General features: G+C 39.3%; 1 protein-coding gene across 1 annotated transcript in view; it reads left to right on the plus strand.

Annotated features, from left to right (window-relative positions):
* Positions 1 to 6,443, plus strand: part of FA2H (fatty acid 2-hydroxylase) — a 123,354-nt gene extending 116,911 nt beyond the window's left edge. Inside the window, exon 7 of the mRNA XM_053695246.1 lies at positions 5,944 to 6,443. Coding sequence (XP_053551221.1) covers positions 5,944 to 6,020 — 77 coding nt within the window. The 3' untranslated portion in view covers positions 6,021 to 6,443. The remainder of the gene's footprint in view (positions 1 to 5,943) is intronic.
* The last annotated feature ends 11,718 nt before the right edge of the window (positions 6,444 to 18,161 follow it).

Raw genomic sequence — 18,161 nt, forward strand, 5'->3', positions numbered from 1 at the left:
GAAGAGGACATCCGGACCGGCAAACATCTTCTCCAAGCGGCATCTTCTATCTTCTTCCATCCGGTGCGGAGCGGGTCCATCTTGAAGCAGGCGACGCAGATCCATCCTCTTCTTCCGATGTCTCCCGACGAATGACGGTTCCTTTAAGGGACGTCATCCAAGATGGCGTCCCTCGAATTCCGATTGGCTGATAGGATTCTATCAGCCAATCGGAATTAAGGTAGGAATTTTCTGATTGGCTGATGGAATCAGCCAATCAGAATCTAGTTCAATCCGATTGGCCGATCCAATCAGCCAATCAGATTGAGCTCGCATTCTATTGGCTGATCGGAACAGCCAATAGAATGCGAGCTCAATCTGATTGGCTGATTGGATCAGCCAATCGGATTGAACTTGATTCTGATTGGCTGATTCCATCAGCCAATCAGAAAATTCCTACCTTAATTCCGATTGGCTGATAGAATCCTATCAGCCAATCGGAATTCGAGGGACGCCATCTTGGATGACGTCCCTTAAAGGAACCGTCATTCGTCGGGAGACATCGGAAGAAGAGGATGGATCCGCGTCGCCTGCTTCAAGATGGACCCGCTCCGCACCGGATGGAAGAAGATAGAAGATGCCGCTTGGAGAAGATGTTTGCCGGTCCGGATGTCCTCTTCTTGCCGGATAGGAGGAAGACTTTGGACCCTCTTCTGGACTTCTTCAGTGGATGTCTAGCCCCCGCTTGGGTTGGATGAAGATATCGGAGCCAGGACGGATCGGTGAACCTGGTATGGTGAAGACAAGGTAGGAAGATCTTCAGGGGCTTAGTGTTAGGTTTATTTAAGGGTGGTTTGGGTTAGATTAGGGGTATGTGGGTGGTGGGTTGTAATGTTGGGGGGGGGTATTGTATGTTTTCTTTTACAGGCAAAAGAGCTGAACTTCTTGGGGCATGCCCCGCAAAGGGCCCTGTTCAGGGCTGGTAAGGTAAAAGAGCTTGTAACTTTTTAAATTTAGAATAGGGTAGGGAATTTTTTATTTTGGGGGGGCTTTGTTATTTTATTAGGGGGCTTAGAGTAGGTGTAATTAGTTTAAAATTGTTGTAATATTTTTCTTATGTTTGTAAATATTTTTTTATTTTCTGTAACTTAGTTCTTTTTTATTTTTTGTACTTTAGCTAGTTTATTTAATTGTATTTATTTGTAGCAATTGTGTTTATTTAATTTATTGATAGTGTAGTGTTAGGTTAATTGTAGGTAATTGTAGGTAGTTTATTTAATTATTTTATTGATAGGGTAGTGTTAGGTTTAATTATATCTTAGGTTAGGATTTATTTTACAGGTAATTTTGTTATTATTTTAACTAGGTAACTATTAAATAGTTCTTAACTATTTAATAGCTATTGTACCTAGTTAAAATAAATACCAAGTTGCCTGTAAAATAAATATTAATCCTAAAATAGCTAAAATATAATTATAATTTATATTGTAGCTATATTAGGGTTTATTTTACAGGTAAGTATTTAGCTTTAAATAGGATTAATTTATTTAATAAGAGTTAATTTATTTCGTTATATGTAAATTATATTTAAGTTAGGGGGGTGTTAGTGTTAGGGTTAGACTTAGCTTTAGGGGTTAATACATTTATTAGAATAGCGGTGAGCTCCGATCGGAAGATTAGGGGTTAATAATTGAAGGTAGGTGTCGGCGATGTTAGGGAGGGCAGATTAGGGGTTAATACTATTTATGATAGGGTTAGTGAGACGGATTAGGGGTTAATAACTTTATTATAGTAGCGCTCAGGTCCGCTCGGCAGATTAGGGGTTAATAAGTGTAGGCAGGTGTCGGCGACGTTGTGGGGGGCAGATTAGGGGTTAATAAATATAACATAGGGGTCGGCGATGTTAGGGCAGCAGATTAGGGGTACATAGGGATAACGTAGGTTGCGGCGGTTTACGGAGCGGAAGATTAGGGGTTAAAACTGTAATGCAGGGGTCAGCGATAGCGGGGGCGGCAGATTAGGGGTTAATAAGTGTAAGGTTAGGGGTGTTTAGACTCGGGGTACATGTTAGAGTGTTAGGTGCAGACGTAGGAAGTGTTTTCCCATAGGAAACAATGGGGCTGCGTTAGGAGCTGAACGCTGCTTTTTTGCAGGTGTTAGGTTTTTTTTCAGCTCAAACAGCCCCATTGTTTCCTATGGGAGAATCGTGCACGAGCACGTTTTTGATGCCGGCCGCGTCCGTAAGCAACTCTGGTATCGAGAGTTGCATTTGCGGTAAAAATGCCCTACGCTCCTTTTTTGGAGCCTAACGCAGCATTTGTTTTAACTCTCAATACCAGAGTTAAATTTATGGTGCGGCCAGAAAAAAGCCCGCGGAGCGTTAACAGCCCTTTTACCGCCGAACTCCAAATCTAGGCCTAAATTACAGAAAATAATAAACAAATTACAAGATATTTAAACTAATTACACCTAATCTAATAGCCCTATCAAAATAAAAAAAGCCCCCCAAAATAAAAAAAACCCCTAGCCTAAACTAAACTATCAATAGCCCTTAAAAGGGCCTTTTGCGGGGCATTGCCCCAAAGAAATCAGCTCTTTTATCTGTAAAAAAAAAAATACAAACAACCCCCCCAACAGTAAAACCCACCACCCACACAACCAACCCCCCAAATAAAATAATATCTAAAAAAACCTAAGCTCCCCATTGCCCTGAAAAGGGCATTTGGATGGGTTGGTTGTGTGGGTGGTGGGTTTTACTGTTGGGGGGGTTGTTTGTAAAAAAAAATTACAGGTAAAAGAGCTGATTTCTTTGGGGCAATGCCCCGCTAAAGGCCCTTTTATTGATAGTTTAGTTTAGGCTAGGGTTTTTTTTTTTTGGGGGGGGGCTTTTTTTTATTTTGATAGGGCTATTAGATTAGGTGTAATTAGTTTAAATATCTTGTAATTTGTTTATTATTTTCTGTAAGTTAGTGTTTTTTTTGTACTTTAGCTAATTTAATTTATTTAATTGTTTTTAATTTAGTTAATTTATTTGATTGCAGGGTTAGGTTAGGTGTTATTGTAACTTAGGTTAGGTTTTATTTTACAGGTACTTTTGTATTTATTTTAGCTAGGTAGTTATTAAATAGGTAATAACTATTTAATAACTATTGTACCTAGTTAAAATAAATACAAACTTGCCTGTAAAATAAAAATAAATCCTAAGATAGCTACAATGTAACTATTAGTTATATTGTAGTTAGCTTATGGTTTATTTTATAGGTAAGTATTTAGTTTTAAATTGAAATTATTTAGGTAATAATATTAATTTTTATTTAGATTTATTTAAATTATATTTGTTAGGGGGTGTTAGGGTTAGGGTTAGACTTAGGTTTAGGGGTTAATACATTTAGTATAGTGACGGCGACGTTTGGGGCGACAGATTAGGGGTTAATAAATGTAGATAGGTGGCGGCGATGTTAGGGATGGCAGATTAGGGGTTAATAATATTTAACTAATGTTTGCAAGGCAGGAGTGCAGCGGTTTAGGGGTTAATATGTTTATTATAGTTGCGGCGATGTCCGGAGCGGCATATTAGGGGTTAATAATTTTATTATAGTGTTTGCGATGCGGGAGGACCTCGGTTTAGGGGTTAATAGGTAGTTTATGGGTGTTAGTGTACTTTTTAGCAATTTAGTTATGAGTTTTATGTTACGGTGTTGTACGATAAAACTCTTAACTACTGACTTTTAAATGCGTTAGGACTCTTGACGGGGTAGGGTGTACCGCTCACTTTTTGGCCTCCCAGGACAGACTCGTAATACCGGCGCTATGGAAGTCCCATAGAAAAAAACTTTATGAAGTTTACGTAAGTCGTTATGTGGTAAGACCAAAAAAGTGTGCGGTGACCCTAAACCTTCAAGACTCGTAATACCAGCGGGCGTAAAAAAGCAACGTTAGGACCTCTTAACGCTGCTTTTTTTACCCTAAAGCACAACTTGTAATCTAGCCGTAAATGTTTTTAATTGGTTTTAAATAAATTTATTATATATTTTTTTCAAAACCCATTTTTTTCGTATTAACAAGTGTTGTAAACACTTATTAATGGGATTATAATTTACTAGTTACATTTTGTTAAATAGGTGAATAGGGAGAGACTTGGATCGAAGGCCAAATAGCAAAGCTCTCTAGTGGTTTAGTTTGAAATTGATGTTACTTTTACATGCACAGATTTCTTTTTTCTTTTTCTTTACATACATTATACGTGTGTCATCCAGGGTCGCCTCTAAGGGGGTGCATTGGGGGGCAATGCCCACTCAAATTGAATGCTGTGCCCCCCAGGGCAAAATAAGTGATTTTAAAAAAATAATTTTAAAAGTGACGGAATGTCCAGGGTCCCAAATGTCGCATAAACCATTTGCAGCCACTGGACCCTGGAGATCCGCCACTTAGGAGGGCCCAGCTAATCTCTTTACTCTCCTCTATTTACAACCAGATAACAAATAAAGTTGCATTTCCCTGCTGGTGCTCTCACAATTAACCTAGGGCTTGCATTGCCCCCCCTCCTGCTAGCTCACTTACTACGGAGCTGAAGTGAGATGATGACATCATCAGATCTCTGCAGGAAGTGCTGAGAGAAGCTAACAGTCAGTGAGAGGGAAGGCAGAAGTAATTTTGTGAAAACACAGCCGTATAACCAATGTGTGTGTGAGAGTAGTATCCCTTCCCTATTGTGCTTTATATCCTGGCAGCCACAGATAAAGAAGAAAATCGTGAACTCCTTGGTTTCCCCACTGCAGGTCACACAAAACAAGTGTGCATTGTGCCTGCTTTATCTGCAGTGATCAGTGTAAAATGTGTGTCAGATTATAGGTGCTCACATACACACACTTCAAATGTAGCTGTGGGACAATGAGTGAAATAGCCTTATGTTTATTATTTACATGTTTCAAAACATCTCCTCTTTGTCCCCAAGGTTGTTTTATTTTATATATATATATATATATATATATACACATATACACATACATACACGCACAATACACACACTGTATATATTATATATTGTTTGTGTGTGTGTGTATATATATATATATATATATATATATATATATATACACACAGTGTGTATGTGTGTGTGTGTGTATATATATATATATATATATATATATATATATATATATACATAGTGTGTGTATGTATGTGTATATATATATATATATATATATATATATATATACACACACACACACAGTGTATGTGTGTATATATGTGTGTATATATATATATGTATATGTGTGTGTATATGTATATATATATATATATATATATATATATACACACAGAGTATATATATATATATATATATATATATATATATACATACACACAGTGTATGTATATAAATATAATTTGTGTGTATATACATACTGTATATACTGTGTGTGCTGGTAAATATCATTAATAATATCTGTACAAGTAATGTACTGCTTGGCACTCAAACTTATTGTCACATAAAAGCTTATTTGATCATTAGTAAGGTCATTGGTAGAGCTACACATGCAAACAGTGTCCACTGGCTGTGTCATATGTGGGAGACATTCCTGAGATATGACAAATGTAACCCCTGCACTGCCATAAATCTGGTAAATGTAACTGCTGCGGCAGTGCCATACATCTTATAAATGTAACCCCTATACTCCTTGAGATATGACACATGTAACCGCTGCACTTCCAGAAATATAACCAAATCTAACTCCTGTCCTGCACAGCCAGAGATCTGATAAATGTAAGACCTGGACTGCCACAGTAGGTCTGCTCTTATTTTGACTCTCATACATGCTTTTTAAATGCGTGCCCCCTCGTGAAAAAAAAAATGCCCCCCCATTTCATTCATTCTGGAGCCGACCCTGGTGTCATCTCATTGAGGCTTTTTTTGTTATTATTAGGTTTGTATCTAATCAGTACATTTTTCTTACTACTCAGGTTTTGGCATCACTAGCACCTTGTGGGACCGTCCATTTAATACTCTCCTACCTGAAGAAACAGATGAGGACCACTGATTCCTGACTTCTTTGAATGGATCATGTCAAGAAATCTATCCACTGGGGGAGGAGAAAATAAAAATGTAGTTTTTATGGATATTTTTCATTTTTATACATTTATTTTTTCCATTGATCCCACCCTGTACACGAGCAAGCCAAGCGAAGGAAATAATTATTTATTTAAGAGTAAAATAAATTAAATGGGATTGTCAGGACTGTAGGAAACCTTCCAGGATAAGAGGAATGATCTGCTCTTCTAAAACACAAATGAAGTTAAAGCCATTCTGATGCCCTTGACAAGAAGATGCACAAAGACTGTATATTAAAATGTAATTAATAGAATTAAACTATTAACCCTGGCAGCTCCCTTTATGTGAGCATCTTGTTGCAACCCCAAAATGTGCATAAAGCTTGAAAATAAAGAAATATTTCATTTTTTTACATGTTTGTAGAACCTAGTGAGCTGTATTATAAAAATATTAGTTTGTTTAAAATAATATAAACGGTTGGAGCTTGATGCAGAGGCTGCAACACCAACAAGCCAACCCTTCTTATTGAATGTATAAAAGTTTCAGATATCCATTTTTAGTGGTGGATACCAAATTTGCTACCTATAAATAGAAAAGTCAAATGTTTTTATTTCCTTCTCTATAATGTATTATTATATTTATTATTATAAATGTTTGCCTGTTGCATTGTTTTATGATTAATATGTTATAAACAAGAGTTATGAAAGTGTGCGTACTGACAGGAACATGGGCGTATGTGGCCAATGCTCTGCCCCCTATTTCAACAGCACCCTTTCTAACAGTTTGCAATCAGCTGAAGCTGAGCTGGCAGCCACAGAGGACAATTAGGATCTCCTTCACTATGAATGTGAGTCATCCTTCACCCTTGGCTAGTCTGTGCCAGATGATATACACAACCTTCCTTTACAAATAAAGTGGCAGTTTTTTTTATACAGCAACACCATGGCAGCCATCTTGGAATCCTTGCCCCCATATTGGAAAAGTAAATCCATACCCTTGAATTGCAGGGGGAACATAGAGGGGCCGGACATAATGCAGGTAGAGTGATGCCACTTCTGATTGCAGAGTCCTGGTGGCCCCCCTAGAGGTTTGGGCCTGGTCTCTACTGAGACCTCTGTGACACCTGGATAGAAATGATTATAGACTCCACTTATGATAGAGTAGAGTCTAAGGAGGTAAAGGTTATGTAACTTACTGGCATCCACTTGATTTCATTTTACCCTGAGCAGAAAGTAGAAAGGTAAATGTTTGCTCATAAAGATGGTGCCATTGGCTACATACCCACCCTGAAGCTAAAACATAACCTTGTGGATAACACTATACCTATATTAATTGTACCTATACCATTTGAACTGACCCGTGCCCCGTAAGCCTTTCAGAAATATAAAGGTTTGTTTGGCAGTATTGGAGATGAATACTGTATTCCATACTTAGAATGTATACTTTATTACTCCAAAATATTTACTGGCGCAAGTGTTAAAATGGATGAGGCAATGACATCAACCTTCACCCAAAAGACAAGTGAGTTACATCAGACACTTGCTGTCAGAAGATGGAGTCCAAAATGTTCTGAAAGATTTTGAAGCAGAGTAGGAGGTGTTGGGAAAGTATAAAAATTGCATGGATTAAAGTTATTACAGATCATTTATCTACTAAGTGTCAATCACACAGTTGTGGGATGGCTACTGCTAAGAGGTGAAACAGAAGGCTAAACTGTTTCAATCTAAGATAGCAGAACCTCACTGTTATGTCGCCAGGCTTATTCACAGTTTGACTAATTCACCAATTATTGCCTTCCTATATTTAACTTACCATACATATTGCATAGTGATACATCAAATGAAGATCTGGAAGCTGGATAACAAACTGTCAAGCAAACTGTATGGCTACAAGACATTAACACCAGTGAAAATAAATTACCACCTCCTTTTTGGTAAACTACCAAGTGGTAGTTTGGTGTATTACTGGAACTCAAATGGGCCATTTGTGATGTATTTTGGTGACTACTTTTACCATGCCCCTTATTTTACGGGATACACAGACAATTATATGATCTACTGTATGTCAGAAATGCCAAGCTTAAAGTGCCATGAAACATTTTAAGTAATATGCATACTATAAAAGGGTCAACTGAGGTAAAAAAGTGTGTAAATATTTTTTATAAGTATCTTAATAACATTTCCAAAAAATCTGCACAATGGCTTACACTTTAGTGTTGCCAAGTGTAGCCTGCTCCACCCCCCTTATCAGTGTCCTACTCCAAACCATGTGGTATTATATAAAAAAGTGTGCATGTGAGGATAATTACTTATGCATGCAAGGGGGGTTGAAGAGGGACAGCAGGTACTGCTATTCTTTGTTGCCAAGAGGATTGCTTGTTTCCATGAGGATAATGTCAGCATTATACTGTGCACTGCTTTAGTCAGGTGCCATGTGACTCTGCCCCCAAATGTGCACATGCACAAATGCATTTTGCAGAAGCTATGGCCTGGATAGCACCTTCCATATATGGAAATACCCAGGAGGGAGCTTGCTGCAAACAAAACTATGACTGAATTAAAGTGGTTAATGGGGGTTATAACAAAAACAGTTGTGCATGTAAATATTTAGAATTTTATGTTAGTTTATACTGTTGTATGTCCCTTTAAAGCTATGGAATATTGCTAGGACGGGGAACTAGCCAATTTTACACTTTGATATAAATTACTGGTCATGGAAATGAACACAAGTGCAGACAAATTATCAAATTTTCCCTAAAGTTGTAGGATTATATTAGAAAGCATACTAGAACGTTGTCAACAGAAGCTCTCTGTATGGCTCTACAGGAAAACAGGATCACAATAGCAGTTAGTACTTTCATAATGACATGAAGCATGTGAGAGCAGACAAAGCAATCATTCTTGCCCAAGTAAAGACTCCACTGGGCCTTCATGCAGTAGGGGATAGAGGATTGTGTGTCACAACAATATATACCTATGTAACACAAAAACACCATACAAAAGGCATCAATAAATTCAGTTTTCACTAGTTTGAACTTGGATGGTCTATCTGCTTCTTGAACAAAGCAAACAAATTGTTCTAGTTTTAGCAGATCTTTCTACATCATTGGCCAGGTAGACCAATAAAGTCTGTAAATAATGCTTATGAATAGAACCCCATATCCCCATAGTTTAATTCAGCAAAAAAGTGGAGCTGAATTCTCCAGAAGTTGTGCATGTTAGAGAATGAAAAAAAAAAGAAAAATGGTAAAGATCCTTGCTTTTGCTTTACTTTGTGCATGCCGACAATTGTACATAGCATGAAGCACTTGGCTTCTCTGCACTTTTTATTTCTTTTATTGCAGAACTCCAGAATGTCGCAAATCTTCAAACACCAAAGAGAAGCCTCCTTAGACTTGAGAACTAATGAGCTCTGGATGAGTAAGCCTCTGAATTACAGCAAGAAAAATATTGTAAAATGTAGTCACAAAGATCAACATGAGAAAAAAGGGATATACCTTGCAAGTATCATCAAAGTCTGTCAAGTAGAAATAAATACAAATCTGTAGACGTCTTCTTAAACTAGAGGTAGTAAATTACTTCCACTAAGTAGAAGCAACATCCAAAACATACAGGGCTCACGAGATATGAGTGCAGTAGAAGGATTTTATACACAAATACTTTAATTTACATGGACACTAAAGTTAATATGAAACTTTCATGACTAAGATAAAGCAATTTTAAGCAACGTTCCAATTTAAAATATAAAATTTTTGTGGAGAGAGAACAATTATTTTATATTTCTGCTATTACTGTATTTATCTTATCACTACATTAGTACAACACATTTTCCAGTTTACTTCTATTATCTAATTTGCATTATTTGCTTGCTATCCTTTATTGATAAGAATACCTAGGTAGGCTCAGGAACTGCAAAGCACTACTGCATATATATGTCTCCTGTCATTGGCTCACCTGGTGTGTTTAGCTAGCTCCAAGTAGTGCATTGGTGCTCCCTCAACAAAGGATACCAAGAGAACAATGCAAATTTTGATAATAGAATTATACTGACATTTTTTTTAAATTGTATCTGAATCATGAAATAAAAATGTTGGGCTTTGTGTCCCTTTATTTCACTATAAATAGCAAGGATCTAGAGAATAAGCATTTTGTATCTCTTAAAGAGCACTTTTTTATATGAAAAAGTATAAACCCTTTATTAAAGGGATATGAAACAGTCTGTTTGATTGTTGTATAAAAAAGGACTAAGCAATGGATTTACTTACTATAAATGTTTTCAATATCTATTATTCATTATTTTAAACACATTTTATCTTTTGTTTATTTTTTTTTTTTTTATTATTTTTATTGAGGTTCTTTTCAAAACATACAATTAGTAGCAATAAAAACATACATATAAGAGAAAATAAATTGTTACAGGGTAGGCTGTTAAAACAAAGCTGAGAAATGCACAAATTACTTAATGACAACCTACACTGTCAGTACAGGCAGAAAATGCTTCTTAAGCTGTAAGCCCACCAAAAGATTTGAGTGGCCACTCTTGGACCACACTTTTACTTTAACCCTGATATAAGGTAGGTGAACATTAATGTGTCAGGGCCACTCATGGACCCTGAATGAAGAACCTCTGGTTTTCTTGCTTTTTGATACTATATTTATGCTTAACACTTGCTTTTTGCATTTTAATATTATAGTTAGAATGAACATTTTAACAGGGTAGTAGAACTTTGAGAGAATGTAAATAGAACTCTGCCTGACATATATTTGGAAAAAGACAGTAATATACTAAACCAGAGGTGGAACTAATTAAAAACTAGGAGATTATATCTACATATATCATAAAAATTGAGAGAATAAGAGGGAGTTGAAGGTAAGGTTGCCACATAAGAAAGGTCCTTATTATCAAATCAAGTATGAGTTGTACACTAATCAGCCAAAATCTGAACAGTGATAGATCATGCCCAAAACTTGTTCCAAAGTAAATATCCACCTACATTGGGATGTTATGTATGAATAGCAAAAACTAAAGTAGTTGAAAAAAAAATAAAGGATAGATATCTCGCCACCTCGGCCGCTGGCAACAAGACACCACCTTAACATGGTTTGCTAAGATATTATATGAGTAGGGGGAAGTCAAAAGCTATACTATAATTTAGGGCATAACTGAACAGGAGGCCGAATACGCTTTCTAGAAAGAAGCAATAAAGGGGTATATAAGTAAAACAACTCTTAAGAAATGGGCATAGCACTGTATATATTGTTAAGTGATAAATAGGTCAAAAGTGATGCGGAAGGCCTGTAAGTAATGGGTAAAAAGGACCAAAAGTAGTAACCTGGACATTACAAATAAACAGATTACTCAGGTGAACTGGTTCTCACTATGTTACTGAGCTTGGCGTCCCCATATAGGCAGGAGACATTGTTATAGAATCACAGGGTTTTCATTAAAGAAATCAGGGGCAGTTCAAGAACCTACGACTATTAGACAGATAGTCCCCAGTGAAGATATACATGTTTCAAGTGTGCAAATTGTTCAAATGAGACTTCAGTAGCAATATACATAGGATACAGAATACCATAACTTTAAGACTCAATGCCTAAATGGTAGGCTCCTACAGTGTTACTGAACCTGACATCTCTGTACATACAATGAGAGTGATCATGGCTTCTTTAAGCAGGGAAATGTGTGAGAGAGTAGCACTAAAAGCTATAACTGTGGAGATATATGATGTAGAAATATGCTGTAATAGGACATCATATCATAAAGAGCAAATAATACTGTGTGTAGATAAATGAGTGATCAAAGGCATTAAGCAGTACACAGGGTGTTACTAAAAACAATTAATGTGCCATAGACGTTGGAGCTTTTAAAAGAGTCATCTTAGGGTCCCTAAGTGGTCTTACATGAAATTTTGGTATGCATAGTAGTATAACTAAGGAGACACCTTCACATTAAAATCTTATCTAAGATACTAACTGTACTAGTCGCAGGACATAGTCTCATCAACTAAGGGATGTTTTATTCTAAATGTCTGGTAGTTTTCTCCAGCAACCGCAATCGTGCTCACAATAATAAACAGAAAGTGCTCCAGTCAAGGTATAACAATGATATGCGGGTGCAGATAAAAAAATCATCAATACTCTTACTACAGTAGTCACATAAACTCACTGCGGCTAATAAGACACTCTAACAGTCATGCATATATAGATATCTTCTTTGGACCCATTTTTGCAAGGATCGTTAATGACACTCCAGAGGAAACTATTTGCGGCCCCACCTAACTGTGATAAGTCTGTCCTACTGCTTTAACAAGGAGCCGGCAAGAATAAATGAAGGTTACATGCAGGGGAGACCAGAGTGAAACGTCTCAATCACGGAGAGAGGGCTGCAGCAAGCCTCCTGGGTCCCAGTCCAGGTGCATCAGGGGGAGACGCGACCAGACTACCAGGAGGTAATACGAGCCTGACAGTTGTGCTGCTCGTGGTAGCGTGGTGCCGTTGAGCCGGGTGCAGACTTCTGTCAAAAACTCCATTGCGGTAATTGTACTCCAAGCTCTCCTCAATTGAGTGCGACTTTCCAGGTCCAGGATGGTAACTCGCGGCCACGCCGCTCTTTGTTCCTTGGGAGAGTGTACAATCGGGGATCCTTTGGGTACATGTATTGCAGCTGCAAGGTTCAGTGAAATGGTTTGCAGGCTATCTGTCCCATCACAGTGAGATTTCCATGATCCGGCAACAGAACTCACAGCATCGCTGTTGTAGCCGTTAACTGTTTTCTCATATTTCAGTGTAGGCAGCATGATACTGGGGTCCGTTGATCTCTTACTGTTATTCTGTGTGTAGAGGGAGCGCTGAGGTCTCACCATGTTATCGCTCCATCCTTCCATAAGTACAGGCTCAGCATGGGTGACTGCCTGCGGCAAATGAATGCTATTGGGCTTGAGTGTTGAATTCAGAATATTCTCAAAGGCGGCATGGTGGTTTGCTAGTATAAGTTCCAGCTCCCTTAAAATATCCATAGCGTACTCCATAGTCTATTATGTAGATCTATAGTCAGGCAGATTAAGTAGAGTAGATTTTAACTAACGCACACTTAGTGCTTCTTAACGACAGGGCCGAGGGCTTCCCGCCGGGGGTAAAGTGAAGGGCCAAGATCTTATAGTGGCTCCAGACGCTGATGCCAGCAGCAATTCCATTAACTAGAGGTATGAAAAGTTGTGGCTTCAAAAGTGCAGAGCAATGCTGGTAGTTAGTTACATAGATCGATCTGTTGAAAGGCAAATTTTGAAGATTTATGCAGAAAAGCTGTAGCAGCACACAGCAATGCGACTGAACATGGCCGCTGCCCGGAAGTTCCCCCCCTTTTGTTTATTTTTTTAAACTTCATTTGTGCAGTATCCATTACTTGTCACAGCCCTACATGGAGGCTGGGGTCTTTAAAGGAAGGTGAATCTAGCTTGATGTCATAAAACTTCTAGAGTAGCATGATATGGTTTACTTTTAAGTGAATACTAGATGAACAGAGAGTCAGATTTGCCCATGCTCAGAAGAAGCAGAATACAACCTAAATTGCCTACATTTCAGCTCCCTTATCTCCATGAGAGCAGAATTTTTAAGTGCTCATTTTACAAGAAAACAAGTAAGCTGTTTTCTATTTTTTTTACACAATCTGTTTCTTTTTCGGTTTAATTTTTTTTTTAACATACAGTCAGCTAGATTACAATTTTGAGCGCTATAGGGATTTTAACGACCGCCACAAAAGAGGCGTTATTTCACCTCCCTATAGCGCTGCTATTACAAGTTTTAAAAAAGCAGGCTTGTGCAGGTGATATGGTTGCGTTGAGCTCCATACCGCACCGAAATCAAGTGCTGCTTTGACGTGCTCCTGCACGATTTCCCCATAGACATTAATGGGGAGAGCCGGCAAAAAAAAAGCCTAACACCTGCGATTGCGGAATGAAAAGCTCCGTAACGAAGCCCCATTGATGTCTATGGGGAAAGAAAAAGTTACGCTTAAACCTAACACCCTAACATAAACCCTGAGTCTAAACCCCCCTAATCTGCCACCCCGACATCGCCGCCACCTACATACAGTTATTAACCCCTAATCTGCCGCCCCCTACATAAGTTATTAACCCCTAATTTCCCACCCCGATATCACCGCCACCTACATACAGTTATTAACCCCTAATCTGCCACCCCCAACATCGCCGCCACCTACTTAAAACTATTAAACCCTCAATCTGCCGCTCCCTATGTCGCCGCCACTATACTAAAGTTATTAACCCCTAAACCTCTGGCCTCCCACATAACTACCACTAGATAAATCCATTAACCCCTAACCCTAACGTAACCCTAAGCCTAACACCCCCTAACTTTAACATAATTAAAATACAGCTAAACTAAAGTTACAATTATTAACTAAATAATAACTATTTAAACTAAATACAAACTTACCTGTAAAATAAAACCTAAGCTAGCTACAATAAAACTAATAGTTATATTGTAGCTAGCTTAGGTTTTTTTTTATTTCACAGGTAAGTTTGTATTTATTTTAACTAGGTAGACTAGTTAGTAAATAGTTATTAACTATTTACTAACTACCTAGTTAAAATAAATACAAACTTACCTGTGAAATAAAACCTAACCTGCCTTACACTGAAACCTAACATTACAAAAAAAACCGAAACACTAAAATGACTAAAAATAAAAATAACTAAATTACATTAAAACAAAACAAAACTGGGGGGCGGAGCCAACAGCCGCACTTACCAGACGCACCATATCAGAGCTCCTGCAATAAAAGCAGCATAAACTATAAAAATCCTGTTAAATAACCTACTAATAGGTTAAATTGATTTATCGAGGGACACCCTGAACCCTTGTGCTGTCTGCCCGACTGTTGTGGCGTTCATCTCTGGGACATACAGAGCAACTTGGTCACTGAGTGAGAGCTAAGCCGCCATAAAGGAACCCAGCTGCCGCGCACACTTTAGATCTGCTGCGCTCACTTCCAGCAGCGGCCAACTTGTCACCGCTCACCACCTTCTCACGGGCGCATCCAGTGGCGTCACTAGGGGGGGGGCGGGCCGCACCCGGGTGACACCCACCAGAGATGTTGAGATGCATAGATTTTTTTTTATTAGAGGGGCTGGCATTTGTGAACATTGGTGGAACTGGGGAAGATGTAGACACACAATTTTTTTGCCCCTTGAGCCAGTGCTGCAATTTCAACAAATAGTTTTCCCGGCTGCTTTTGCTTGTTTGTACTTTCCTTCTCCCCTGCCCAATTTCGCTCTGAATGTTGTGGGCATGCCGTGGGGCTTGCAAAGTTGCACTGCTAGCCTAAACCTGCCTGCCTATCTGTGCTCACTGCTCAGTGACATGTGGAGCAGTGGAGTCACTCACTGCTGTGCTGTCTCTCTAAACGGGAACTGGCAAATCATGAGGGGATGCCTGGCACCTGACCGCATGACTGTTTGACACTGTCTTTAAAGTGAAGGAGCCACGTATGATGCCCACCAGACCATTACAGTTACGGTACACTAAGTGCACACTGAACAGGTAGGAGGGCGGGCGGGGGTCTGGGGGTGGGCAGAGGTGATTGGCCATAAGAAGCGGTAGGCACGCGGCCCGGGGCTGTGCACTGACAGACCTGGAACAGAGTCAGAGAGCAGAATTTTCATAGTTTGCACCTAAAACTTTTCTTTAGTGATTTATTTTTAAGAGTGCTCTGTTTATCTTTCATTTGATGCTCTGCTGAGCCAGGGAGCAGCTCTAGGCATGAGCTTTATAATTAATGCAATGCAGTTTACATATTTTGTATGTGTGTGTCTGAGTTTTTGTGTGTGTGTGTGTCTCAGTGTTTTTGTGTGTGTGTGTGTCTCAGTGTTTTTGTGTGTGTGTTTTTGTGTGTGTGTGTCTGAGTGTGTTTCCGAGTGTTTGTGTGTGCATCTGAGTATGTTTTAAGTGTGTCTGAGTGTTTGTATGTGTGTTTGCCTGTGTTTTTGTGTGTGTCTGCTTTCTGGGGGGGGGTGACACCATAACTTACCGCACCGGGTGACACCAACCCTAGTGACGCCACTGGGCGCATCTGTACATTGCTCTTGGCTCCGGAGGGTCGGGGATCCGCTCCGGATCCCAACTTAGCTCACAACAGCAAGAACTCGGAGTACACCTAAGGCGGCAAGTAGAAAATCTCCACGGTCCGGAGGGACCGCTGCAGCTGCCGTGAGTAGAGACCGGGTGGGCACTAGTTGGTGTCCTTGTAACCCAAACACATTACTTTGTCGCTTACAAGGACATAGTTTTAAGGGGAGACAAGTGTGGGATAAATATAACTACACCGTTGCTGTTGAGACTTGTAGCTGTGGCGGGAAAATCGCCATTTTTAAATCAGTAGCTACACTTAACTGTTTTCCTTATAACGCTGCATATGCCCAATGCCTTTGAACTAAGTATCAGCCTAGAAAGAAACTCACCGTAGGAGGTATTTGGATTCTCATACAAGCAGTAGAAGTATTTAAACCACAATTCACCTACTTTTTATATGCTCATTGTCTTACATTAGCCCTGCAGGATATCACAGTACTACCACCACGTGGGCTTTTTACTCAGCATTGTCATTAACCAAACACTTGTGCATTATCTACATTAAAGGTATATACTCTCCCACCTCATCTTGACACTGCAACTCACAATCAGAACAATTTGGGAGCCAAGCATAACATCCTTTAAAAAGTCTCTCAAAAATATATACTGCAGGACATTTTCTCACTTGATCTCATTGGGCAATATCCCCCTATCTCACCATAGGCAGGCGCCTAGTTACAGATTGAATACTTCTTGCACTGAAAGTCAAATTGCAATAAAGAAGACAAAGTATACCTGCCAGACTTGGCCCTGCACTATAAATACATAACCAACGTGAGCACACTCTTCCCTCCTTTCCTGCTGCACCAGCTTGCAGCAGGTCATACCCGAATTCCTTGCCCGACTTGGTCCAGTGGTGACAAATCCCCTGGAGAGTGTGTCTACTGCTACTTTTCTTTTTTTTTGTGTGTGAGTTGCTCGTGCTGTTTCCTTTCTCCACACACCCTGGGGGTTGCTATTTTACAGCACCGCTTTACATAGCAATCTTGATATATCTGGCTAGGCAACTACACTAGATGAGGGGGGCCTAGGGGATGCCCACACTGCTGCACCTTCGAATGTGTTGCAACTAAGGGAGACCTTGCTTTAAACTGAAAATTGTTTTTTATCCATAGTGAAGAATACACGTGAACATTTCAACTTGTGCTGGGTGTATGACACCCCTTTACCTGAGTATTAGAGATGTCTCATTCACAGAGAAAGAAAAATGGAAACAAGACTGGCTCTGGAATCAAACGGACCGTAGTGGATCACTTTGGGGCCGCAGGTGACTCTAACCAAGCTTCTCTAATGTCAGTGGGGGAGCCTAGTTCTTCCCCTCCCTCCAGCCCAGAATCATCATCTCTATCTATGGCAGCCATCCACAATCTCCAAGCTGGGGATCAATCTCAGGCAACTCCAACCTTCATTCTTCAATATTTGAAAACTTTGCTTGATGAGCACCATACTTTATTCTCAGAGTAGCTGACTTCAACTATTGCTGACCTAAAAAAAGATCTACATTCTACTACTGAGAGACTAGATACTGTCGAACGAAAACAAGAGGACCTTGCAGTGGAACAATCTAATTTACTCGGTTACACACAAATATTGGCAGGCAACATTGCTGAGTTGGAAGATAAGATGGCTGACCTAGAGAATAGGTCCCGCAGAAACAATCTGCGCATCAGAGGCATATCGGAAGAAATTACCAATCCGGAACTCCTATCGTTCTTAATGGAATACTTCACTCTTTTAGCCAAACCTCAATCTCCTACAGAAAATATGGTCGACAGGGCACATAGATCTTTGAGACCTAGAGGTTTACCCTCTGAGCAACCAAGAGATGTAATTGTGAGATTACATTTTTATACAGACAAAGAACGTTTACAAAGAGCTGCCTTTCGGAACCCAGAGATGCCTGAAAAGTTTGCCAACGTTAAAGTGTTCGCTGATCTCTCTCCCAGAACTCTCCAACAAAGGAAAACTTTCACTGACAT

This window comes from Bombina bombina, chromosome 1 (assembly GCF_027579735.1).
Source record: "Bombina bombina isolate aBomBom1 chromosome 1, aBomBom1.pri, whole genome shotgun sequence".
Taxonomy (NCBI): domain Eukaryota; kingdom Metazoa; phylum Chordata; class Amphibia; order Anura; family Bombinatoridae; genus Bombina; species Bombina bombina.